This window comes from Falco punctatus, assembly GCF_963210335.1.
Source record: "Falco punctatus genome assembly, chromosome: 1".
Classification (NCBI taxonomy): domain Eukaryota; kingdom Metazoa; phylum Chordata; class Aves; order Falconiformes; family Falconidae; genus Falco; species Falco punctatus.
In genome coordinates this window covers 13,511,351-13,538,093 of record NC_137580.1, presented here as the reverse complement: position 1 = coordinate 13,538,093, position 26,743 = coordinate 13,511,351, and the positions used below count along the sequence as shown (strand labels likewise).

The following is a 26,743-nucleotide window of genomic DNA, read 5'->3' as shown; positions in this document are numbered from 1 at the left end:
ACATCTGGGACTGCTTAAACTGTGGCAAGGAAGCAGAAGACAAGTGCTAATAAGAGGTGAAGAGGTGAAGACTGAAACATCCTTACACCCAACCATAAATCTGCACCTACTATAACTATTGGAAGTCAGTGGGAATATTGCATGTGGTGGCCTTTTGGGATAAGCCTACTATAAACATCTCCCTCCCTCCCTCCCAATAACAGTGAATTATCTCTTAAAAAAACTCTGGCACTTGAAGCTTATTTGCATTTTGTCTGCATTACATCCGACTGCCCTTTCAAAGGATATTTAATTGATTTGTAGGTGTTGTAAAGGTTCTTGTATAGCACCAAGCCAGCTCAGTGGCAATATGCAGGTAAATTTCAGATGTGTGTTGTATTGTAAGTTTTTGAAAGACTGTTTTTAGCAAAAAAGGAAGGAAGATTCTATAGGTTAATTCCTTTTCAGAGTTGTAATACTGTTTATCTGCCCCACTCTAATTTCAGTATTTAAATTAGTTGGACTTAGGTCCACGATGGCCTGGCCTGGCCTGATGACTGAAATATAGTAGTAGCAACTCCAAGCTAGAAGTCAGTCGAGCATGCTGACCACAGTATGCTTTGCAAACAGGCTGGTATGGGCAACATCACTAGTGGAGGATGGTAGGACTGACAGAGAAATTCTGTGACTGTCATGAGAGTTAGCAATGGTACTTAGATATCATGAGAATTTATTCATCAGTTCTTGAATAAAAGCCCTGTAGATGGAAACAGATGTCTTGCTGGTGAGCAATATACATGATCTCTGATACCGATTCTACCAGGGTCACTTATTCTTTTGACAGCGTATGCTGACCATTCCTTTCTTTTTCTTGTGAACAGTATCAAACCATGACTGAGGCAGTGGCTTGTAAGCAACTGCAGCTAATGTCAAATTTAGGAATGTTTGTATTTTAGATCCAGTGTACCTCTCTGCAGTCATTAAATTCCCTTTGTTGCTCTACTCAGGATCTACCAGGAAAAGAGGATAGAGGCTGAGAAAAAAGAGGAAAGAAAGATCGTATAGGCTTAGCCAGACTTGGAAAAATACAGATGTATGAATCAGGACTACTCTTGACACTTGAGCTGTATCCGTACTGCAGAAAACCACAGTCTTATCTTGGACTGACTGAGGTGAGCTAAACCACAAAACCAACAACAAAAACAACCAACCAACCAAGACTCCAAAAATCAGTAAGTATTTTAATCAAATTAACATCTCAAGTTCAGCCTCAGCCACTTTATAGGCTCTAAGTTTTTTCAGATCTTCTGTAGATTTAGGTGGTGGATATAGTCCATTATTGTAAACGGCAGGCTGTCTTATGGTCAGAACTGTATAGTCTATGAGTTGGCATTTTTCAGCAATTTACGTTTTTCCTTCCTGTTTTCACATGTTCACTTTTCAAAGAAAAATTAAAATAATGCTTTGTGACCGCAAATGTCTTAAGTTTGCACGTTGTTAACACTTGGAAAATCATGTGTTGCTGACTATGAACCTCAAAAATGCAAATGATTGGGTGCTTATCCTCAGGTAGCTGTAATTGTAGACAAGGATAATACATGTTTACTTACACGGGAGGATGTATGGTAGGTTGGTACTCTGTGCATATTATCTTATTCTGCACGTGCAGAGCATGAGCTTGACTTCATACATAGTTGTCACCTTGTGCTTTAACCCCAGCTGGTAATTAAGCACCACGCAGCCACTTGCTTACTTCCCCCTCACCCAGAGGGATGGGGAGGAGAATTGGAAAGGAATGTAAAACTCAAGGGTGGAGATAAGAGCAATTTAATAATTTAAAATTAAATAAAAATGAAGGAACAACAATAATAATAATAACAGTTATAATGAAAAAGAGGGAGATGGAGGAGGAATGAAATCCAAAGGGAAGGGAGGAAAGAAAACAAGTGCTGCACAATACAGCTGCTGACCACCTGCTGACCAATGCCCAGCCAGTCCCTGAGCAATGATCGGCTGCCCGGCCAACCCCCCCCCCCCCCAGTTTATATACTGAGCATTATGTCATATGGTATGGAACACCTCTCTGGCTGGTTTGGGTCAGCTGTCCTGGCTGTGTCGCTTCCTAATTTCTTGTGACCCTCCAGCCTTCTTGGTGGCAGGGCCTGAGAAACTGAAAAGGCCTTGACTTAGTGTAAACTTTACCCAGCAACAACCCAAACCATCAGTGTACTGTCAACATTGTTCTTACAGCAAATCCAAAACACAGCAGTGCACCAGCTACGAAGAAGAAAATTAACTCTGACCCAGCTGAAACCAGGACACACCTATGATACAGCAGATTTTATTCTAGTCTGCACAGATGTTTGGTATCATACATCTTTGGTTTAGAGATGTTTGATATCAAGGAAACAAAATTAGTTAGGTGACATTAAATGTCATTGTTGCAGATCATACTTCTAGGGGTTTTTTATGTTTGTGTTTTAAAAGCTGAGCACAACTCCAGTATCATAGACTTCACATGAAATGAATTATCTTAGTTGTGTGTGTGTCATAACTTGGCTTTTGATAGTGCTAGATCGAAAAAAAGAAATAAAATCAAGTACTAGTAGGAAAAGAGAACATTTTCTTCCTTTCACACTATGCCATTAAAGCCTCCATTGTCCTGAAATTCAGGGAAGTCTGATCTCCACTCAGACATTTATGTTCATCTTTTAGAGAGGTAGCACAGTTCTGAGGATCCTTTCTCCCCTGTGAGGTGAAAAGGATTAAAAATGCTGTGGGGTTCTGGCTGTGTAGCAAGGTGAAGGTTCAGACCATTCAATTCACTGCTTCAGCACCCTCCTCCGCATGAGAAATGGCCCAACAAATTTTGGCAAGAAAAAGTTGCCACTATAGATTTACCAGTTGTTTATATATTTTTGTAGCCTTGTTTCTATCAGCAGCTGTATCAAATGCTGTAGCGGAATTGTCTGGAAGCTGACCTTGTGTACTTACACATACTCTGTGTGTGTATGTATATATATATGTATATGTGGTTTTTTAATAATATACACAGACATGCGCATATGTATAAAGAAAGCTCAATAGAGAATTTTTGTCTAAATTCTAGATAGTTAGGAGCTGCCATATGCTCTCATTCTAATGTGACTGTGAATAATACAAACGTTTCTAATCTTTCTAATATCTTTTGCCAAACACAAAACAAATAACATATTTCAGGTTGCCTTGCAAAAGAAAAGAGAGTGAACTCTTTTGGTTGAAAGGCATATCAAAACAAATATATTTAGTAGGTACTTACATGAAATTGAGTGGGGTGGGGGGAATGGCAAGCATAATGAATCTATGGTGTTAAACTCTGTATTAGTGTAAACAGAAGTTTGGTTTTGGTGGGTTTCCCCCCCCTCCCATTTGATCTTTAGATTTGTCCTTTGTTTTGCATGTTGTATTAATTTTGTAGTTAGCATTCCTGGAAAAAGAGTGGAATGTACAGAATTTGGATTCCATCACCAGAAAAACTACGGGTCAAGGAAGTCATTCTCCCAAAGCTGTAAGTATCTATTTGTGTGGATATGATAAAAAATAAAAAAGTTGGAACCAATCTGATAGAAAAAATAGTTACCGACAGCTGCAGGGACAGATTTTCACATGGCACTTAGTACAAAAGATCCATTAGAAGTATCATCCAATTGAAAGTGGCCTACTTTTAGAGCTTCAGGAGAAGGTAACATGGTCTTTTTCTTCCACATTTGATGACACTCCCTGTTTCTGAGTTTCAAGCTTTGAATTTTAGGGCCAGGGAGGAACACAGCCAAAAAATTCCCAGTTTTTTAAAAAAATGAATCCATATTGGTTTTACGTTTATCATCAACTCTGCCTTTCACCAAGTAGACTTTTATGTAAGAAAATCCAGAGAATGAGCAGAGGGGCTCCAAAACTCAGCCAGGTGTAGAATGACACAAAATTACAGGGTCTGCATGACTTGAGACATTTTTGCTGTTTTGAACATTCTGTGGTTCAAGACTCAGATCTACATCTGTCATAGAATTTAGCACTATATGTATATTTATATATAATTTTACTTATGCTAATTGGATAAACAAGAAATTTGGAATACAAAGGGAGCAAGACAATCTGGCAGTGTGACATCTGAAAGTTGGGTTAGCACAGCAACACATGGATGTACAGAAGTGCCTGCCAACTCTCATTTTCTCATTATTTCAGTCTATTGTCAGTAACAGAACTTCCCTGACTTGGGATCTATGGTCACAGGCGGGGGAAGGATTATTCACCACTTAACGCCTCTTTCGGCTCCCCTCTAGGATGGGCATCCTGTATGCCTAGGAAAGGCAGGCTGGTGCACTACTGCAGGACTTGTCCTTTGATTAAAAAGAAGTAGCAGTCTAGTTTTGCTTCTCTAATCTTTAAATTGTTAACATATCCCTGTTTGATTTAACATGGAGAGAAACAGCAAGGCAGTTAGTTGCCACAGAGCTTATGGCATATTTAAATAGGACCTGCTAAGGCTTTGGTATGTAAGAAGTTCACTTTTATTGGAGATGTATATATGTTCCATGGCCAATACAACGACTAATGTATGTTAGAGTAAGTGCCAGGGGTAAAATGCTTATGTACCCTTCTGGTTTTGTTCCAGCTATCTTTCCCTTGTGTCAAAAGTTTCCCATAGATAGAAAGGTGGTTCCATGCTGGCCCTATAGCCCCAGTCTGTACTAGGAGTTTGCACACACAGAGCAATGTTTGACTAATAATTCTAATTTATAAACCATCAACAATCCTAAAAACAGATTAGCCAGCAAGGACTTTTTGTGACAAATACCATGGCACTTTTCCATGCCAAACCACATAAAAGGACTCTGGGTCAGAAAAATGCATTCATTTAGGATCAAGTCTAGCAGAAGGCCCACGATTGCCAATGGAACAAGAATAACACCCCTGTTGCCAGACTTTTTCTAGGCAGTGGGTGGCCATGGATAGAGTGCCGTCCCTTCCCCCACCAACATAGTCTCTGTGTTACAAGTTGATTTCTGTTGAAGTCCAGCAACTACACGGTCTCGGGATAGCTGGCTATCAGCCTATACTTGCATTCCTGCCTTGACTGCAGGGGCTCCGACAGCAAAGGTAACCGTGATAGTTAGCTTCACTCCTGGCATGGCACAAGTCTAGTGGAAAACCCTAACTTTGGAAATACACGCTGAGGTTCATGAACAAAGCATACAGGGAGCTCTAAGCCACCTCTATCACCTCCCTGGCACTGCAGGGCTATGTGCTCGGGTCTCAAGTCTAAGCAGTTTATGTGTGCCAAAAGTTACCCTGGCTTACTCAGCAGAGCTCTTAAGCAACACTAGCAGCCAGGTTCCTCTGAGCCAGCATGGTGATGGGTGCAGCCTCTTTTCTTTAAGCACAGACCTGAATTCAGGTGAGAGGAGCTACTTAAAGCTATAGAGAGAGCCACAAATGCTCAAGTAAACTACCATACTCTGCAAGGTCAGTGCAAAGCAGGTAGAGCAAGGCTAAGGACTTGAGAAACACATTGGCCTTCTTGTGGAAACCACTGAGGGTTTCACCTACTTAGAGGAAAGAATCAGAAAACGGATGCACTTAGCCCATCTTTTGGGTTCACCAACCTCAACATATATTCTAGTCAGAATGCCATTTTCCAGCTGAACAGAGCTTTCTCATCAAGCAGACATTTTTAGGAAAAAAAGAATCTCCAACACAACAACTGAATAATTGAAATAGAAACATAATTTTGGAAGATGATGAAAGTTAAGAAAATGGGAAGGGACCAGAGACATGAAATACTATATTTGCCAGGTCCAATATTTACTTCCTCTAGTTCCAGAGCTATATGATGGGTGGATGAAGGTAAATGAGCCTTATTTACAGTAGATTTATGTAAATACAGAAGTGCTTTTCCAGGACTGACATATATTCACCGAATATGAAAACTGTAGTAAATTATTACAGTAAAAATGTCAGAAGCTTCCCTGAGATCAGCAAAGAAAAAATCCTTGGTTCTTCAAATCCAGTTACATAGCCCCATCTCATATGCTAATACCCTCACCGTCTGCTGAGACCCACATCCACAAGGCACGGGATGAGCTCAGTAGCATATCCTGAATATCAACACCTCTGGATGTTTTATGTTGAAGGGGAAATTTAAGGCCCACTCTCATGTTTCTTGATGCCAGCTTCTGTCTTTCACGGGTGTATTCATAAAATGCATGCTGCAGTTCAGTGGTGACTTTCCAGTCAAGCTAATTCAGATTTTTGCCAAAAGAATTGGTCCCATCCATCCCTTCCTGTGTTTGCTGTCTTGTGCCAGCACCAGCATTTGTGTCAATACAACACACACTTCTCTGACTGCAGGGTACAGGCAACAGAGAACTGATCCAGGTGAAAGCTAACTTTTGTCGTTGTTGTAGAGTGATTGCAGAGCTGTATCTCATAATCCAGTATCTAAGTCCCTTTCTTCACTGGTACCAGCCTTTTTATGAGTGCATTAAGTAAAAAAAAAATAATAATAATTGTTTAAATAAATCCAGTTTAGACTTACTGAACACGTACTGTGGGCAGTGAAGACCGTATCTGATATGTATTGATGCATTGTACAGATGGGTAGCCCAAAAGAAGCCAAAAGCAATTAGATTTGCCCCATGGTGAATTCCCCGTGCAAGCACAGCTCTCAGCTATTGCTGGGGCTTCATCCTCCCTCCCGTGTGCATTGGTCCTGGTATAAGAGATACCCTGGGTTGGGCACAGGCATGGTGGTATTTTGAGTATGCCACCTTATACTCTGCTTACACTCAGCTGACGTTTGCTGCGTGTGGGTGAAGAGAAGGGGAGGAGGGGAGAAGAGAAAAAAGCCGATGAGCAGAAGCTGCAGGAGCTGACAAGAAAAGACCCTCCACCAAGTTCTGTGTCCCAGATCTGCTGCCTGACTCACAAAGCTTCACATAACCCCTTGATAGTCTTCCCTGCTGAGCTGAGCTGTCTTCTCTGCTTACCTTTGATCATAAGTAGTGCATTAACTTGTATATTGCAGTATTCTTATTTTGTGTCTTGCTAATACAAGGATATATAAGATGTGGGCTAGACTCACGTGTGCTCTCACATTCCTTTCAGAAGGATGCAGAAAAATGAGAACATAGCCAGAAGTCTCAATCTAGTTTGATTTTTCTTGTCGTTAACGCTATTTAGGAGTCACAATACATAGGGTATTGTAGACCAAAGTTTATAGCACTGCGTTTAACTACACCTTTCACACAGCTCATAAAACAGATTTCCAATAGCTGTAATTTTAAATTTGTCTCCTTGGATGCAGTGGAAAATGTGGCTTTCATGCTGTTCTGTATGTTTACAGCATCATAAATAACACACAGATCTGAAGTGTTGTAAGTACATCAATATGCTATTTTAAACAAAGTAGTGAAAATATGTAGCATATAGTGTCCAGTTGTTTTTACTTCTTTCAAGGGTGAGATTTCTCCTGCCTGCCTAATTTTTAACTTCGCGTAACTTTAAAAATTCTTTATGTACTGCAGCTCAAAGTAAAAGGAGTTCAAAGTTAGATGAAACCTAGGTGAAAAAACCAAGCATGAAAAAAGCCTGTGTGGTATTGCTACTCACTGCAAGTTTCAGGATTTATAGAGTTTCAATAGACTTTTCACCAAAATCTCCATCTGTGATAGGTTTAATATCAAAAATCTTATGAAATCTTTTGACAAAACAGTCTTTGAGTTGATATTAACATGGCAATAGCTTTTAACACACCAAGAAGACTCTCTGTTAGCTAATACTGTTTGATTATAGTCAGTCTCCATAATTGCAGTAGTATGTTGTACCGTACCAGTTCAACACTTTTATAGAATGAATCATTGCTAAAAAACCCTGCTTCTTATTTAGGATTATATTAGTATCATGCATTATATAAATAGCTGACAGTGTAGAAACTGGATGGTTGTTAAATTTAACAAGTATTTTAAGCAAATGTCTGTCTTTTAGAGGTTAAAAGGTGTATATATTTTCTCTAAGAAGTGGGTGTGCTCTAGCATAGATTTCTGAGCATTTCTGAGCCTCTTCATATGCAAGAAGACTTGAGGTATTTTGTCACAAGTGTCACTTATAGAAATTGAAAGTCCTGAATGTATTCAAAGGATGGTGTGGTCTCTTCAGTCAAAAAACGCAACTGGTGTTCTTGAATGTTCTGCTTCAGTGAACCCTTCACACGCCACAGATGGAACCAGTAAAGGAGCACTGTTTCTTGCTTGAAATGGGCCATGCTATTTCGTTTGAAACAACATGTGTTTCTGCTGGGTGTTCTGTGGTTCTGTCTCAACAACATTACTCAGAGCTCAAATACAGCAGGTATCAGCCAAGGAACTCTCAAGTATCAGGGGGGCAAATAAATCATATTTTCAAGAGACACCCATCCCTTTCAAATAGATTCACAGCTATACATCTGAGACCTATTGCGCTTGAGAGAAATAGTTTAATCTTCTCAGTCTTCCAAAAATCGAGATGCCAAAGGCCTTCCAGTAACAACTTAAAGAATTCACAGAAGAGGGATTGAGGCCTCCGCGGGCACCGCTGCAGATCACAAACCCGGCCCCTTTCCCCGTGTCCGTGCCACTGGTGACCTCTAGTGCCCGAGGAAGCGAACAGGTATTCACAGTTTCTCAAAGCATTTCTTTGCAAGAACATGAAATACAGTAGCGTCGTGTTCTTCAACGATAAAAATTCTGACATCGGCTTTCAGTTTGTAGTATTTTGACTGAAGAGTATTAATACGGAAACTTACTGTGTTAGGGGAAGCAGAAAAATTACGCTAATTGTAAGACTCTAGAAGACCACTTGCTTGTAAAACTGAATGCTGTGCAAGAATATTCACATTTGGATCGTCTGTTTCAGGCATTTGTCACTTCCTCACACTGTGATAGGAACCAAACCTACATCGGAAATGTCACGCTTCAGGCAGTGCAGACTGCAGCACAGAGGAGGCTCAGGATGGCCTCTGAGCTATGCATGAGGCTTAAGCAGGTAACGCTATTAGCTAGTTGGAATTAGCTGAGAAAATGGAATGCCTAAGTATCCACTCAAAGACCACAGTGGTTCAGAACTTCAGATTTAAGTTATTATGACATTCCTTTTAAGGTAGCCGGCTGTGACGTGAGATCAGGCTGTTGTTTCCTCTGTTGTTTCCTAAAGATAGGAAAATGTATCTCATTTGTATTTCCTTCACAACAGTATCATTGAATGGAGATCAAACTGCAAAGTAGTTCAGAACTCCACTGCTACCCTGTTGTCAATGGAAGTGACGAACAATACAAAGATCCAGGCACTCCATGTCACTTGGGCAAAGTGCCTTGGTAGATGTAACTTCTAAAGGGTGTACAGATACCTCCCATGAAGCGGATCTCTGTATGTCACTGACTTCAAGTAACAAGGAATTTTCTTTGGTTAATGTTAACTTGGTGTTGGGCAAATTACAGATAATTCGTGTCTAACAGTGTTAACAGAAGCGTATTAAACTGTGCTCCAAGAGAAGCATACTAAAGGGAAGTACTAGAAACCATATATAAAGGAGTTAGTAACTGAACATATGCATTAATAATTAGTAGCTATGTATTGTAATAGAAACAAGATAAAACACAGAAATTATATTTCTAGCAGGGGTGGGAATCTCAGATCTCTCCTTCCAAGAGTGTACCCTAACCAACAGCAAGAAGAGTTTTGCTCTGGCATGCTGCCCATCATTCTTAAGCACTTCGCTGCACTGTAATTCAATTTTTAAAGAAAGACTCACACTTGCCATCTTGGTGGTGGTAAAGGACACTGGCAATGTGGACTTGAGTCTTCTCATATTGATAAAGGAATCGAATCTCTGAGTGCTCTGAAATGCAATCTGTTGCAGAAGAGATGGGCAGTTGCCCTCTTCTCTGATTACATTTTAAAAGAGAAGGATCCTGAGATGGATCCTTAATTGAAAATCTGGATGAGTGAAGGCAGTTCCTGCAGCACTGTGTCAAGTGTCTAAGCTGCAGAGAGGCTCCGTGTTGCAGTGTTGCACAGTCATTGCTGTTGCAGGGTGGACATTCCCTGTGGTGTGGTAGCACAGAGGTCGGCGTGCAGGCTCTGTAGGTTGCCACTCCAACTTGCCTTCACCTCACTTGTCACCGCACCGACATCTGCAGAGTTCTGTTGTTTTCTCCAGAGATCAGATGCCTAAAACTCTTAGCTGTTCCAGTTGTTTATTAGGTCTGTCCTGAGAGGGCTAATGGCCCAGGGTCAAAGAACTTTAGCATTAAAGTTATTTAACATCTCTTGAGTAAAAGCATGTGTATGCATGTGTGAGAGAGAGAAAAGGAGAGTGTGGGAAGAAAAGGAGGTGTGTACAGAAGCTAGTCTTCCCTTAATATAAACCATGCCAAATCCACTTACACATTGAGAGAGGTAAGTGCAATCTTAAAATCTGTGTGTTGGGTGGCAAAGCCAATTACATGACTTCATTTCTGACATAATTTGATGACTATAGGCAGGGAACACAAGCCACCTAGCTACAATCTTTTAAGCTTTCTGCAGCTTATGTAAGAACTGAACAGGACAGTAAGTTACAGTACCTGACTATATACAAAGTACAGCAAAACTCTGGAATGGGGAAACTTTTGTATTTTAATAATGGGATAGGAAGCAGCTTGCATGTTAATTCAAACATGAGCAGAATATTCTTAAGGTAAACGTTTTTATCCTGTTGTCACGTCAGCTGTCTAGCAGTAGTCCTCTGACTAGGGTCTGTAAGGTGATAGCAATCCAGTGCACACATTGCCTGAGGAACGCAAGAGGCACGTTTTTGGGAGCAGTGCAGGGGTACAACTTACTACCAGTGTGTATCGACACATGTGTCACAGAAAAGGAAGTGCATTGCTGTAGTTAGCGCCTGTGCCCCTAGAGTCATCCCTGCTTGTAACACACAATTTGCCTGACATAGCCGAATGAAGATGAAACCTGCATCAGTCTCTATTTCTCAGGAGAGTCCGTGAAAAAAACCCAAATTTGGGGATTTTTGATCTGTTACAGTAGATTCTCCTGCTTATTCTTATAGCAGTTTATTACTAGGCTTCCTGTAGGGCCTTGATTCAGTTGCCTACCATGTGTAGTGCCACTTGGCATGTCTTACAGTACCCTAATATTCTAAAAGGCATTCTGCCATATGTCCCATGTCATACCTAGCAGCTGAATCTGAAGCTTGGGAACTTAAATTGAGGGATAAGTCACTGTTATACATTTTTTAAAAAATATATATTTACGGAGAAAAATAGTACTCAGGTAGTAAATGTGCACTACTGGTGTTTTAAAGAAACCCAAAGCACTGCTCTGGTGAGGGCATCAGTGTTCAAGCACCTGGAGGCTGTGGGTACCTTAGACCTATTCTGACAACAGCAGCCTCTTCTAAGGATTCAGAGGGGATAGTTCCTGCCTTTAACATTGTGATAGCAACTGGATCATCCACAGTCTGAGCTAGAATGAGAGAAAAAAATCACGAGATGACTCATTATTACTGCAAGGTTATAAGATCTACTAGTTTTAGAACTTTTATGTATTTTCAGCTGGAGGCCAGTTTCCTTCCAAGTGCAGTTGGACAAAAAAAGCAAGTAAAAATGAACTGTTGTAGAGGACATAGAAAATGATTCAGTCAGCATTCTCAACCAGCATAAAAATTAGATTTTTAGATATGTTCAAACTGTATTTACTTACATTAAAATATATAGCTATCCTCCTGCTTGACCAGAAGGATGGAGGTATTCAGTTATATCAGTTAGCAAGGTAAGATAAGATGAATGTTTTAGATAAAATTTCCTCTTCCTATTTTAAATCCTAATCAAAATTTGTAATTTAAATCAGTTTTGTCTGAGCTGCACTCAGTAAACCACTAGTTAGCAGAAGGAGCACCATGTGGAGTATAGTTCCTGCTCTGCTCCTCTATGGCTCAAAGCAAAACAGACCCAGTGCTGGCCTCTGAACACCAGGGCAAGCACACATGAGGAGCACCCTTTCAGGGGATCTCTGTCACATTTTATTCTTCTAAGGGTACCTGAAAATTTCAGCTTTCAGACCATCAAGAGCTACGTAGGCTTGCTAAATTTTGGGTTTATTATTCTATTCCACTTATACGGTTGAGAAGAACAAACTGGGCACAAACCCCCAATTTTGAATAGGTTAAATTTAAGAACGTTGCAGCCATAAGAAAAATGAAATGCTTTACTCTCTAAACATTCCTACTAAACATCTGGGAAATCTTAGCTTAAAAATAGTGCAGCAGGCACAATGGAAAATCCTTGAGAGTGATGACAGCTCTGATTTCATATGTATTTATAATCCTGCACTTCGTTTATTTTCTTGGGATTTCTGAATTTGACAGAGACAGATATTTGAAAAATAACTGACATGCTAGCTGTCAGCCTCTCCTTAAAATGTGTGGTCAATAGATCAAGGGAACTAAAACACAAGGGACTCAATGTTATTCTCCGTTAAAAAATGCTGAGAGTATGAAGCATTTTATAGTTCCTGAGTGAAATGCTCATGTGTGAAGAAATAAATAGCTGACAGTCTCTCACTTCAGCAACTTGTATATGGCACAGAACTGAAACTACTACCTGCAGTCTGTGAATGAAGGACTATGCCACTGTAAAACAAACGTAGAAACATGAAAATGAGAGCTGTTGCTACAGGAGGCAAACTTACATCTGGTTTAGGGGTTAGGATTTCACCAGGCCTGTGAAAGACCCTTCCTCAGTAAATGGGAACATTTTTTGGAATAACTTCAAGGGAATTTAATTCAATATACAGATCAATCTCCTCTGTTCCTGTAGGTATTATGGGGAATTCATAGTTTTGGCAGGTAGGAGGAGCAGGACAGACCTAAATGAAACTAAAAATGCTTTGAGACAGAAGTTTTGTATTGTACATGTCCGCAGTGTCTAGTATAAAGAGGACAGTTTCTTTGGTGCCCTAGTACAGACAGCTGGGACGATGAGTTAATATAAAAAGACAACATGTTAGTTCGTATTCAGAAGGCAAAGATAATGAAGTGGATTTTGAAGTTCTCCCGATACGAGGCAGAAGACAGCTGTGATTTCTGCTTGCTGTCCACAAACTGAGACTTCTTAGGTGATGTCAGTAGTTTATGCCAAGGTAAGCAGGAAGGAGGAATGAACTACTTACCTCCACTTCTTGTATCTGCAAGGTGCTGCATAAATTTTCAAGAGCAAACCTACCAGTGAGTCACTGCAGATCAGACTAGGCAAAATATCTTCCACATGTGACAACCATGTCGCTCATTAACCACTGAGATTCAAGAAGTCTGCTCCGTTCAGTTATCTCGGTTGTAGGTGATGGCATTGTGTAACAAGAACACTGTACAAGTCAGCAACTGATGGCAACTGGTTCCATGAAAACCTGCAAAAGGGGGATCCTAGCAGCTCATTCCCCAGGGGGATAAGTCCTGCTTCCTCAGTGAGATGATTCTGAGGAAAATTCAGCAGGAATATCCATGGGGCTTCTCCTTAACCTCACCTGAAAAAAACCAAAACATAAGTGTGGGTGTACGTGTATGAGAACCAGAAAAGAGATCAGTAGACAACAATGTGTATGACATAATCTGCAGCAGCAATGACTTTGAGTCACCTTACAGGTAATATCTTGTAGCAAAGGTCTGTTGGTTTAGGAGGTATGTCACTTGTTATTTTACAAGTAAATAGAAGCTGTCTTGTGAGTAGATCATTAAATGTAGTACAGTTTCTTATGTAATGGTTATTATTTTTCCAATCACAATTTTCTGTTCATACCAATCTGCTACTCTGCATTATTTGCAGCTCTCAGCCACATACAGTAGTACAGAAATGAAAATCAACGTGTGTGACACTTGATGTAAAAACTGCTATTTGCAGTCATGTGATACTTGAGAAGTTTCTAAGTATATGGAGGGTTCTGAACTATTGAATATAGTAACAATCACATTCTGTATGTAGAACCTGACCTGCTACGTAGGATGCAAAGCAGTGCTGGTAATGCAGTCATGTGAGTGCTTCCTAGTGAATTGGTTTTTTAAATTAACTTTAAGAGGTCTGTTTAGAAGATGGAAAGAATCACACATTGATTTGTTTTGACATAACATAGCATTACCATGAGGTACAGGGAAAATAAGAGAGGGTTTTTTTCCACTTACATCTTGGACATTCCTGTTGGCAATATTAGTCTGCAAAAATCCAGAATTGTAGAACTCCAGGCTGTGTGGTTTTTTTAAACCCTGAATGATCACATGACACTGAAGTCACTGGAAAAATATTTAACTCTTCAGACATTTTGTAAGTTACTCTGAAAGGATAATTTTACCCTATTCTCCAGTATTTGTTGCCAGGATCATTTATTACCAAAGACGGTTGATTTTTTACAGCCTATAGAAGCCAGCTTCTTTATGTACAAATCTGGAGACAAGCTTTCTGTCCCATAGAGCTAGAAGTTTTCATTTCATGTAAAGAGAATTACTTCTGTAGGCTAACAGGCTCTAGAAAGAGAAGGGGCAACTTTTATAGTAGTAACATACTATACTTCATTGCTTTTTGTTCTTCGTACTTGATGGTACTCTTACCTTTTACAATTCAGTTCCTCAGGGGCAGCAGCTAATGCAACTCCACTGATGTTAATGGCTGATCATTTCCTCCAGAGCAGGACTGCGCATGCTGGCAGTAAGTCATCCACTGCAGATTAATGTGCTGAAGTGAAGAGCTGTTAAATGTACTGATTTAAGTTCTTCCTTGCATTACCTTAGCTCAATTGTACATTCACCTAGTGGCCTGCATTCACATGAATCTCAGGGCACTGAGGCTTTGTTACTGGCATGAATATGGTCTCTTTTTGTGGGTAATTATTTCTCTATTGCCTGTATCTGTATTTGCTGTCACTAGAGGAATCTTGAGTTGCCTATATTTGAAAGTGTGAATACAAGAAAATGACTGCAAATGAGAACAGAAGGACTGGAGAAGGATCCCAGATATTTAGACAACTTACTAGGGAGAACTGGGCTAACAAAAGGCGTCTTAATTTTGCAGTCTCAGCAAAGTTGTTTACAGATGTCTTTCTGAATTTTCTCCTGCACTTCCACTTTGCTTCTTAAGTCACTGTTGTTTGTCATAAAGTACAGCTATTGCTGCTGTGGCGCTTTTTAAAATTGGAAGACTGGATTCACTCTGGCATTCTTGCTAGTAATGACAAGGACAGGACATTTCAGAAGCGCAAGATACAGCAACCAGAGTAGAAAAATTGACAGGTGTGAAGATTAAGAGCATTCTATAGAGAATATGGGCTCTAAGAGAGACAGAGGAACTGAAAGAAGGATCAAGATCATAAAATCACACTAGGAGCAAAATTCACCTCTTCTTCAGCAGTCAATAACCAGTCAATGACAATTCCACTGATATCATGGCTGTTGATGTTCTTTGGGAAAGACCTGTATATGTTGCTACCTTCAGGGGAGACTCATTCCCTGCAAGGGAGAAAGGAAAATATATTAACAGCCTGTCTCTCAGTACTTCATCTCTGCACTTAAGAACAGAATTACAGTTGAATCTGAACTCACTGGCCTGGGATCAGGTCAGGTGAGTCCGAAACATTCATTCAGGCAACTGTGCTTGAATCCAGATGTCTGTAGACTTTGCGTCTGGTATACAGAGTCAGAGATGTGAGGGTCAAGCATTTCTTAAAGAAAGCATTGTTTCCTGGTCAAGCATCTACAATGCCCACAGAACAGCAGTGCACACTCTGGTAGACCGTGTGGAGTCATATGGTGTCCATCAAGTATTCTTTTAGACAGACAACTCATAATAACTACTGCCCACTTTTTAAACAAAAAAAAATTGTCTGTTAGATTAATTATTGTTTCTATGATTTCTACTGAGAATAAATAACTTTTTGCATACGTGGCCAAATTAATATATAAACAACCTCTACAAAACAAAGCAATTCTGCTTGATTTGCCATAGCTTTTGTATCATGTTTGATTTCAGAGATACATGACTGCAGTTTAAGCACCTTACTTTTTTTCTTTTTTTTTTTTAATGTAGAGGTGCCACAAATGCAGCTGTACAGTATTGCTGACAAATCCCTGGATTTAAAGGCTCACTTCAGGCTCCAGATGACAAAGGGATGGAAATCTGTGAAATATGCCTTCTCAATTAAAACTTCTGAAGTTGTTTCTTGCATATAATACACCTGGGAACCCTAAAAATCCTGGCTGTGGGGCTACCTATCATTAGGCTGCTTATGAGTCTGAGTTCTGTGTGTTCCCATGTCCAAAATAATCCGTGCGTATCTGTCATGAAGCGGCAAACTTTGGGAGCACAGCTTTTTAGGCAGGCAGAAATGTAATGGTTTTCTATTAGAGATTTATCAGAACTGAACCACCCCCCAAACTATTTCAAAATCAAAACATTCTAACAAAAATACATTGTTAGGGGTTTATTCCGAACAATTCTAGTAGGAGCAAACACAGCAAATCTCAAAACTTCAGAGATGAGCTAACAGGAAGAGGACCTGTACCAGTGGCATAACATCTAAGTGGCTGCTGCAAAGTATGAGGTGAATTGACAATACAGTAGCCACCAACTGTATAATTACCTGGCCGTCTAACTGGCACTGTTTATTAGAAATGGAACTTTCCAAAGGCAGTGTGTAAGAGAAAGTACTTAGAAAAAGCATACACATGCACACAGTCATATCTACCTGTATTTTTCCATCTTCTGTAACACTGTTTAGAACTTTTATCTTTCAGCAAAGTGTAAGGGATCTAGTAAGCATGATGTCTATGTGATACAAATTTGGTACAATGTGCAGTGATCCTAAAACTTTGATGTTGTTTGATGTAAAACAAATGATGACGTAAAGAGATGGAAGCATCTCTCCTACGCACACTGCTCCACCCCCAGTCCTTCCTTCTGAAAGTGCTGTGTGACCGGCAGTAATTCAGGAAAGGTCATGAAATGATAGGGCTCAGTACTCCCTGGGAAGCCAGGTTGCCTAGATGAGGAGTCTCCCCTAAAGCAATGGTCTGGGTCTTTTGGTACCATTTTATAAAGTGTAGGTTGGAAAGAAATTTTGTCAGTACTGAGACATTTTTGCCAGGGAACAGTGGGCTTGAGGGTTTTGCACTTTAAACCAGGGGAAACAGAAGCACCAAAAATACAAAGCTGACCTTCATGGTTTACAGAGTTCTTCTGCGGTCCAAGGGAAGCTTTCTGTTATGTTTAGTTGCAAATGAGCATCCTATAAATTTTATATACTCTCTTCCTCTCTGGTGGGTAGATGCATTCATTATTTGTACCTTTCCCCTTCTCAGGGTTTACAGGTGAGTGTCTGAAGGTAGAAAACGTACGCAGAATAGACAGCTTTTAGAGAGTTAACTAAATAGTCAGACTTCAGGTAAAAGAGGCCAGTCTCCCCTAGGATGCATCTGAACTGGCGGACCGTCTTTGGCACTTCAGAAATTCACAGTGCCTTTTTGGGGTCTCCCTCTGAACTGCCTCTTTCTGTTGGCTGTAGAAGGAGCTGTGGTTCTCCACTTGCATAGTGAATTCGCATGAATACTTTTTTGGTGTACAGGGGAGATGCATGAAGAAATTAATTTCTTACTCCGGTAGAAACGTTCGTAAGACATTATTGGCAGGGACAGAAAACATAATTGTTATTAGAAATATTCTTCAAACAAAGTCTGAGAAGAAAACATCTGTCACACAATGAGAAGAAAAAGGATGCATAATGAAAGTGGTTTCTTGTGCTGGTTAGCAATAGACTTGGAAGGCAGAAAACTCTATGCCAGTATTTTGTACTGCAAAGGTCTGCTACAACCTGATAAAGAAATGTTCAGAAGAAAAGATAAGGATGTGTGCACTGAAAAAAAGCTGTTAATGTAACAGTATGTAAATAGTTATAAAGTAATAATAATGTCATAGTATGCCAAGCAAAAGCCTTTTGCTTGAGAATTTTATATTCTTTTTATTAGAATTGTCAATGGTTAACTCAACATCACCTGCAGTATACCCTTGGATGAAGTACGTACCTGCGTCAGACCACCTGGAATGTTGACCAACAATTTTTGAGATGCACTTGGGAAGCAGCTGTGGAAGGTATAATATTGTTTCTTTAAATGATCCTAAATAACTAGACAGGTGACTAATCATTGCACTGTACAGGCTGGCAATGTTTTTGCTTTGAATACTTATTTTTATGGTGCGCTGAATATTTAGAAATATGATCTGTGACTAGTGCAAAAGAAAATGGTTGTCTTTTGTGATCAACAGGCATTTTACTTTCAGATGTCCAAGCTTTTCCATCTGTTAAAGGATACATTTTCCATGCTTACAAAGAGCTTTGAGATCTACACAAAGTCTCTCTGTAGGCATGACATACATGAATATCCTCATCACAACTAGAGTATTGTATTAAAATGCACAGTTCAGAACTTGTTTTACATATGAATAAACTTGCCACTTAGCTGTTGGGTTTGTAATTTTTGTGCTTCCTGCACACTTCACTTGGTAGTAAGTAAATTCTTTTCAGTACATCCAAAGCTCCTGAAGTTACACAGCCTATGTGGCATCTAAGCCCTTGTGACAGCTGTTTTAGGAAACAGTCTGGTTCAGCCCGTTGGCAGCTGAGGAGGTGATAAGTGCAGCAGGGTTAGGCTTTCGAGGTCAGTTACCCTCAGGTGGTAAAAAACACAGCTTCGGTGCTCTGGGTGCAGTATCCTGGGGATTTTCCAGGTTTGTTTTCTGTTGGGTTTGCCCTTTTTCCAGATACAAATGTTAAAAATGAAGATGTGTAAGACAATAACTCTGTTCATTCTGCTGTTGACAGGTAAGTGAACATTTCTTTGTTTTCTCACCTATTATTTTCTCTTCAATACTTGTAATTGCTTTTTGAAGATATTCCTAAGTATATTCTAAACGTTAATTCATATAACTTGATCTATAAATGGTTGTACAATCATTGTAGATGTTTTCTCTATGCATTATTACATCATACCATGTGAATGATTACTTCAGTTACTTCTCTAGAATATAAATCACTTTAAAATTATACAGTTATTTTGCTGTACAAATATCTGTAACAACCCTAATAATAAAATTTCAAGAATATTTAGGTTGTCATATTTTAAAGAAATCTGCAGGTACAGAAGGACACGTGCCAATAAAAGGTAAGACCTTGCAATATTAATGAACGTAGATTCATTAATGAATGTCAAAAGTAAATGTAAATATCAATAATGATCAGTATTCTAACAGTCAATAGTAGAACTGGAGAAAAGATACATACAGCTCATTCCTTTTTTTTTTTTTTTTCTTTTGTCAGCACTGCTAGTTACAGGTAGAGTGGCAGTATCTCAGTGATGCTGCAAAGAAAGCAAAACATTGAATTATTTCAGGCTATTTAACAATAAGCACCAGGTCTTCCTAATCATCCCACGAAGACTTTGTAAATTTACTGAATAGAAATGAGAAGGGGTGGTATCTCACTCTGCAGGTTTCATGAACAACTTCCCAACTGCACCGTTTGCATTATTAGGACTGGCAGGACCCCAGCCCCTTATATAATTTCTGTCTAACGGAAATGTTTCTGTTTAATACTTGGAATTTGTGACTGGATATGATATAGCAGAGACGCCTTACATAATTTCTGCTAATATTAGACAATAATGAAAGGATTTATTTATTTAGCAGTTAGAGTTTGCGACCGATTGTATTGGTTTCCCAAATTTTCACTAGAACATTATTTCCTTGGGACAAAGGAAAGAATAGTCTTAGGTTGGTGTGAAGACGTAAGGCATTTTCTTCTTTACACCTCTGTCCCACTAAAGGCAGCCAGAGAGAGAATTTAAGAAGGTGCAAGAGGTGGAGGGGGCTGGCTGATGGACCTTCTTATCGTGAATGTACATGCGCTCTCCAGAGCACGAGCCTGGATGAGAATTTATGCCATCCCTTTTCAAAGGAGTTCATGAAGATATGTATATCATCAGGCCCCTTCTGTAGAGCTGTACTGCGCTTGGCAGAGTCCTATAAAAGCTTTGAAGTGACAAAGCATGTTTTTCTCCTAACCACTGAGCAACTCATGCTAACAAGTGCAGCATATTCTCAGAGAAAGAGGCAGCATCTGCCCATAAGTACTGTTAATTTTTATTCCAACATCACGGGTGCATCTGCTTGCTCCCTTCTAGAGAAGCTGTAGGTGTTCTATCTGGAGATGATGCTATAATTCTAGGAAGATCTTTCTAGATAACGAGATCTCAGGGGAGACCAGAATTAGGTAAGATGTTTCATGGTGCCAATTTCTTTTTACTTGTATATCCAAGAACCTCATGTGGCACAGCCTTGTCCCCCTGTGCTGTTTCAGAGTCAGTCACTTTGTGTGGAACCTCCTGGCACTTCACTGGCTCAGCTTGCTTCCATGGAAGAGGTGGTGTTTTGTTTTTCATGTCACAACTGAGACTGTGTAAGAAAGCGTCTGCTTAATGCTCAAAAAACTTAACAAAGGGTATAGTTTTCCTTTCTTCCTGTCATTCAGAAATAGCTCAGGGAAAGTATCTTTCACCCCTTCCCAGATCTTTTTCATTAATCTGCAACTGAAATTCAGGAGGAATGTGAAAGAAATGTTAACTAAAGCAAGCTAGTGTCATCATCTGTGTTGATGTGATTGCTTCCCATTTGAGAAGCATACAGGGCAAGAGGAAAGGTGAGAACAAGGATGAATTTCACTAAACAACCCAGACTGATTTAGCTGCTGTATACTATTGAGCCCCATCAAACCAAATGAAAATGGGTTTGCTAATTTTCACAGAGTGCCCAAATCTAGTAAAGGCTATAGCTCTGCTACTATTCCTTTGTGGATTTCATTTTCTTACTCCAAAGCAAGGAAACAATAGCTGAGAGGAGTATCTATGAAAATATTTTTTTTAAGCTTAGTAAATTACAGTCTTGTTTTTTCAAAACTTTTTCTGAGAATTCAATTTAAATGTTCATAGAGAAAAGTCAGATGGACGGAAACATTCCAAACATAAAACACCAGGTAAGATTGTCCATCTGAAAGCAAGATTTTTCTAACTGAAATTATTAAGCAACCTTAAGAATAAATGATATGGCATACTCCAGCAAGGGTATGATTGGTTTTTTTAATTATTATTTTAGGATATTTTTGTAACAATGCAGGTGTTACTGCAGGCACCACACCATCATGGCTTAAATCCTCACCTGCTTCCAAAGTCAAGCAAACTCCTGAATCGGAAGTAACACATGAGAGCAATGATGTTTCAGGTCTGGTTTTTAATTTATTTCTTCCTCCAATTCCTGGGTCAGTTCTTCCCTCACTGTGCACACCCGAGTCTTGTGAATATGCTGTTCCATTTCCCCCCTGTTGTTTTCTACCCAATGACTCTTTCTGTCCAAAAGCCTTAAAAAAATTGTGAACACAAACCAATTTAGCAGCAATATGACCACGTGATCGATTTAAACAAGTTGCCCCTGTTTTTACAGAGGCAGAAGCTGAAGCACAAAGAATATTTCAGACATCTCAAATAACACAGCCTGAATAATTGTCTGTCAAGAAGCAGAAAATACGCCATTTGGTATAAAATGTCAGGCATTTTGCATGATCAGTGGATAGCTTGGTATTCTGTGCTAAAGACAGAAAATTGATGAGGAAGATAGCAGGTCTGAGGGGCCTTTTTCTGCTGTTCAGTTCAGTGTCTTGGTTCCTTCCGTGACACTCCTCTGTGCAGGATTACCAGCACCTGCCTCTGTGTGTCTCAAGCGATGCCCTGCTCCTGCTGATCTTTCTGGAGGCTTTCTGTCTGCTTTCACAGGCCTCGTCTTTGCTCTTCCTATCATAGCTATGAACTGCATGAAACTTTATAGGTATAGGCCAGGGCTTCAAAACACTAATGATTTCTTAATTCCTACATTTGTGAGGCTTTGTGTGGTGGTGGTCTGTAAGGCAGCTGCTAGAGCAATGTTGCTAACTGAAAAGTCAGAATTTTACCTACCCTCTTCCTTCCTCATGTCTTCTCTGTGCTTCTTATACCAAGATACTACTCCAGGTTCAGTGGTGAAGATGAGAGAAAGGCAAAAAGGAGGAAACTTTTGGCGGCAACAGTCTTCCCTGCTTGCTTCCTCTTTCCTTGTTCAGCATGGCAGGATCTGAAGAAAGCTGCTGTTCTGACTTGGACTTAGTTATGTTACTTATGTGTATATGCAAATGCACAGCTCTAAACATATGAGAGAGCTCCAGCACACTAAAACCTTACCTGCCAAAAGACCAAGTACGAAGCAGGATAAACAGAAATCGGTGTGCAAGTATGGTGAATGTAGGTACAGAGTAGTTAATAGCTGCCATCTATTATTTTGGTGGGAGATAATGAGTTAGTTTCCTTCTAACACCTGGCTGTAAATTCAGTGCTTTGTAATCACCAAAAAAAAGATGGGGAAAACAACTTCAGCTTCATCATACAGTTGTACGATTTTCTTACGTTTCTAATTTTCATTTCTTTAACAGAAAAACATCTGGCAACTGAATTAGGTAGGTTGATAACTTCAATATATATACTTCTGCTTCAAAATTCTTTTTTCTTTACCTAATCTGAAATTTTAACTTCTTTTACTGCAATTGGTTACAGAAAACAAAAGGTATGTATGGACTTGCCTACATTAGCCTGAAAAACTCTGTTTTTATAAGAGTATTAAAGACACTCCTTACTTGCGAATCATGGTATTTCTCTGGTGATTCGAGTAATAAAAATATTGCTTTACTAGACTAAACCATCATAATTTACTTTCTTATTAGCTTAATTAATATTTTGGACCTTTTTTTTCAGTAAAATCTGTAGCAGCAGTAACTGTCCGCATATTAAGATGGGAAATGAATATAACATGTACTTTGCACTGCCAAAAAATCGTTGACTGTAATGAGCTGTAATATGCTTGGCTCATTTCTGTACAAATCCAGACCTGAATGAGATTTTTGTTTGCAGGAAAGATAAATACGTAGATTTTAGTGTCACGTGTAACGATTTTATGCTGTATAATTATCCACCACAGATGTTGGTGGTACCTTTTTTATTTTCTTAATGGCTCAGAGTCATGGGTACCGTTCTTTTTTACTCTTCTAGTGGCAGGAATCAGCATTACCTTTACGCTCCTTTTTGTTGTTGTAATTATTGGTGTTTGGTGTGCACGGACGAAACCAAAGGTAAGCCCCCGTTTTTACCTTTGGATATTTCTTTATGTATGTATATTTATCTGTATGTATCACAGACTATGAAGTGTCAGCTTCCCAATTTTTTCACTTTTCACTCAGATTGCTGGTGTTCATTTGCACTTTAGTTGCTTTTCCACTGCAATTTTTTTTGCCACTGGATGGCATTCCTAAAATGAGTCATCTTGTAATCAAGGTTTAATTTACCTCAGCTGATCTCTCTTCCTGGGTAGGACCTGCTCACATTTTAGTAGGAATGGTTCCTGGTTTGCAGTTTTATTCTCCCTTTAATGACAGGGTTTTGTTATTAAAGGTCCTGCATCAGACATGACAATTGAACAGTTCAAGTGAGTTTTACCCGAGTTATTATGGATGCTATAATTGTTTTGCAACCACAGTCTTATCTATGATAAGTTAATATTGCTAAAAATTAAAATGTTACATAACTTACATATGAATAAGAATAAATGCAGTAACACTTACTATAGATTCAGGTATGCAAAAAATAGTCTACTGTTTTAATGAAACAAGTTAATATAAGGAAAAATATCAGCAGCACTAATACTAACATTATGTTGACATTATTGATCTTGTATGTGTGTAGTTCAGATGCATACTGCAGTGTTAATAACGTATTTGTATTTCTTGCACAGGGAAGTTCCGCTGAAATTACTTCTGGCTCCTCTGCTGAAGCTGGAGTGTCCTTAAGAAACATGTCAGCATATGAGAACCAATCTGAGTGGCATTTTGAAAGAGCATGACAGTGACAGTGGGAGAGCTGTTACATGACCCTTTGGTCTGTGCATCTGTATGGCAAAACTGCACATACCATGGGACTTTGAGTCAGTAATTTTTCCTTTTTCAGTTGAGTGTTTCAAATCACTCCAAAATAATTTTTAATGTCAATTCACAAGAAAATCCCGTTACCAAAAGAATCTCAGTCAGTGGTATTATGTAAACTGTTAAAACCGGGGAAACATTAAAATCAGGGAGGTTCTTAAATGCCACCTGATGTGGCATGTGTTGCCTGCAGTGTAAGAAGAAAAGGTCAAACTGCTGCAGAGCCTCAAGCCTTATCATCTCTTTCCTCATCAGTTCTGTAATTAAATTGAGTTCTGAGAACTGTGTGGTTATAGGGACTCTGGGAAACTTAATCATTGGTATTTATGGCCTTTGCTGTGTGTTTGTTGTATATTGCAATGAGTTGTATTGCCATCCTACTCTTATTTCATTATTTTTTTCCACGTTTTTCTTTTCTTATGTCCTTTTCAGGAGGAAAGAAGAAATTCCTTGCAATTGTAGCTATTTAAACAGCAGTCTCAAAAGAGCTGTATCTTAAAAAAAGCTAAATTATTGAAATTATAGAGATCCTAGTTACATAAAATGGCACACTTAGGCTGTGTCTTTTCTAATAAAATAAACCGGCACAGGAACATTGCTACCATTGAGACTAGCTGGAATAGCCCTTGTCTGTGCTTGTATATGTGTGAGCTACCTATTGGAAATGGCTCCTGGAAGGCTTTAGCTTCCAAAATTTGGCTCAGGCCAAAACCAGACTTCCAGCATAAACTGTGCCATTCCAGTGCCTGGGAATTTCCTAGGCATTGTTTAGTTTACTCGTCTAGATATACAGTGTTATTATTTAAAGATATTTTTACATTACATATTTGACGTGCCTACTCATTGATATTACTAGCAGCGGTTAATCAAATCTGGCCACCGCAAACTTTGATTTACTCACTCACTGTGCTCTGTTTCTCTGCTGCATTGTAGCTGTCTAAAATGCCAGTTGCTTGAATATAAGGCTTGTTGCTAAAAGCTTATTATGGTGTCTTAACAGGCATGTGAATTTACAGACTTAAACTGCATTGTACTCTCTTGCTAGATAGACACTGTTGTAGAAGAGAGTAGCAGAATAGCCTCACACCCTGACCTTGGGCCAAAGCTCTCACATCCTTGCCGAGTGAATGCAGAAATCACTAGTGCAATGTAAATTCATATCCTGGCCTATGGCTGTGCAAGGCTGTGTAAATTAATCTGTGTAAAAACCTCATGTTGTGACAAGGCTGCCACTAGTAACCAGAGAAATTCCATAGCCTGAACAAAGACATGCAATTCAGTGTTCAGCACACCATCCATTTTGTAAGAGAGGAAGTAAGGATATTTCAGAAAAAAAAAAAATTATAGAATGCAAGAAAGAAGTTCATGCATTGATAAAATTATGTCAGTTAAAATTAACAACTGTGTGGCTAAAAGGTTAACTTGTCGGCTGGTATAAACTGGCAGACCTTCCTTCCCCTAATTCTAGCCCATGATGATGATGATGATAATCAAGTCAGCTAATGCTGAAACCCTGAATTTTATTGGATGATACCATCATTATTTCACTACTTCTTCCCCTAACTGAGTGGCGCTTACGTTAGTAGGCGTCTGGTGTCAGATGCTCTGAGCAGCAAGTGACTGCTATATGGAGCTCTGCTTGAGCCAGGGCTGGGGCATCTGGGCCAGAAGATACACACCCAAAGGGCTGCCCTCGGGTAATGTGTTAGGGGAAAGAGGATCAGAGAGGTCAGGGGATCTTCTGAGATGGCTCTACCAAGATATTCCTGTGTGAGCTTTGGCAAGTGACCTTTATTTCTGAGAATGAGCCTCTGGTCTATAGGACAAAACCAGCAGTATGTCCTTACCTCATTTATCTGTGAAGACAAATAAATTGAAAAGCATGGGGTGTGTAAGTCCCACAGTAATGAAGCTTTTGGTAAATTTGCAGGAAATCACAGATTCTGTTTGCCTTTAGATCTTCTCAAATCATTATTATTTTTCCCAGTAACAGTAGAGAAGAATGCTATGTCAGCTTTCAATTTTGGGTGCTAATTGACATTCTCTAAAAATAAAAGCAGTTTCTTGCCAGGGTCTGCACTTCATGAAAGCTGAAGAGATATTTTCAGTTGACTTCAGTGAAACAAAATGCAAAGGAGTATTTGAAAGATCACCAGTTTTTCCATCTGCTCAATATTCAAAGATATCTTTTTCATTTTTGTGTGTTTATTCTGAGTTTAAGAATGAGGTAATTATATTAATTATATCTGCAGTAATACTATTTGGGGTGTGAGAGTTGTGCTATAGCTGCTTCCTATGTGTTGTGGTTTTTTTAATGTACACCTTCTGTTTTCCTTCCATTAGATAGAAGTTCAGTAAGTGGTTAAATGCTTTTCTGGATTATAGATCAAGAGGGCCCTGGGCAACAGTGTTAGCTGACTGCAGACAAAGTAAGAATAACAAACATTTGACCATTTGCTAGGAATAATTCATATAAACCATGTTCACAGCGCTTTAATTGATATTTGCAAGCCTCTGTGTGAATGATTCTGGTTTTGGAAATGTTTTTGGAGTGGTTGTATTTTATCTGAACTTTTGCAGAATTTGTACTCGAAATAATATTTGTTGTTTGTTA

The 26,743-nt window shown here is 39.3% G+C and overlaps 1 protein-coding gene across 18 annotated transcripts; it reads left to right on the top strand.

The window, feature by feature from the left end:
• Window positions 1–26,743, top strand: LOC308066494 (uncharacterized protein). Of its 18 annotated transcripts, XM_080393849.1 has the most exons (11): window positions 1–1,211; window positions 3,437–3,526; window positions 8,908–9,036; window positions 18,050–18,173; window positions 18,843–18,903; window positions 19,181–19,243; window positions 20,437–20,535; window positions 21,249–21,353; window positions 22,591–22,614; window positions 23,204–23,283; window positions 23,943–26,743. In XM_080393849.1, the coding sequence occupies exons 5-11, from the start codon at window positions 18,849–18,851 to the stop codon at window positions 24,048–24,050; spliced, it is 534 nt and encodes a 177-aa protein (XP_080249975.1). In that variant the 5' UTR covers window positions 1–1,211; window positions 3,437–3,526; window positions 8,908–9,036; window positions 18,050–18,173; window positions 18,843–18,848; the 3' UTR covers window positions 24,051–26,743. The 18 variants fall into 18 exon arrangements, 10 of the variants coding, with proteins under 10 accessions (XP_080249975.1, XP_080249978.1, XP_080249980.1 ...); XR_013929172.1 differs by lacking the exons at window positions 1–1,211; window positions 3,437–3,526; window positions 8,908–9,036; window positions 20,437–20,535 and having other exon boundaries at window positions 17,970–18,173; window positions 19,207–19,243; window positions 21,228–21,353; XM_080393852.1 differs by lacking the exons at window positions 1–1,211; window positions 3,437–3,526; window positions 8,908–9,036; window positions 19,181–19,243 and having other exon boundaries at window positions 17,970–18,173.

Excerpts from the sequence above, each read along its gene's own strand:
- LOC308066494 (XM_080393849.1), top strand. The coding sequence starts at position 18,849 with ATGTTAAAAATGAAGATGTGTAAGACAATAACTCTGTTCATTCTGCTG. Across the intron at positions 22,615-23,203 it reads ACATCTGGCAACTGAATTAG|TGGCAGGAATCAGCATTACC; the intron begins GTAGGTTGATAA and ends TTACTCTTCTAG. Across the intron at positions 23,284-23,942 it reads GTGCACGGACGAAACCAAAG|GGAAGTTCCGCTGAAATTAC; the intron begins GTAAGCCCCCGT and ends TTTCTTGCACAG.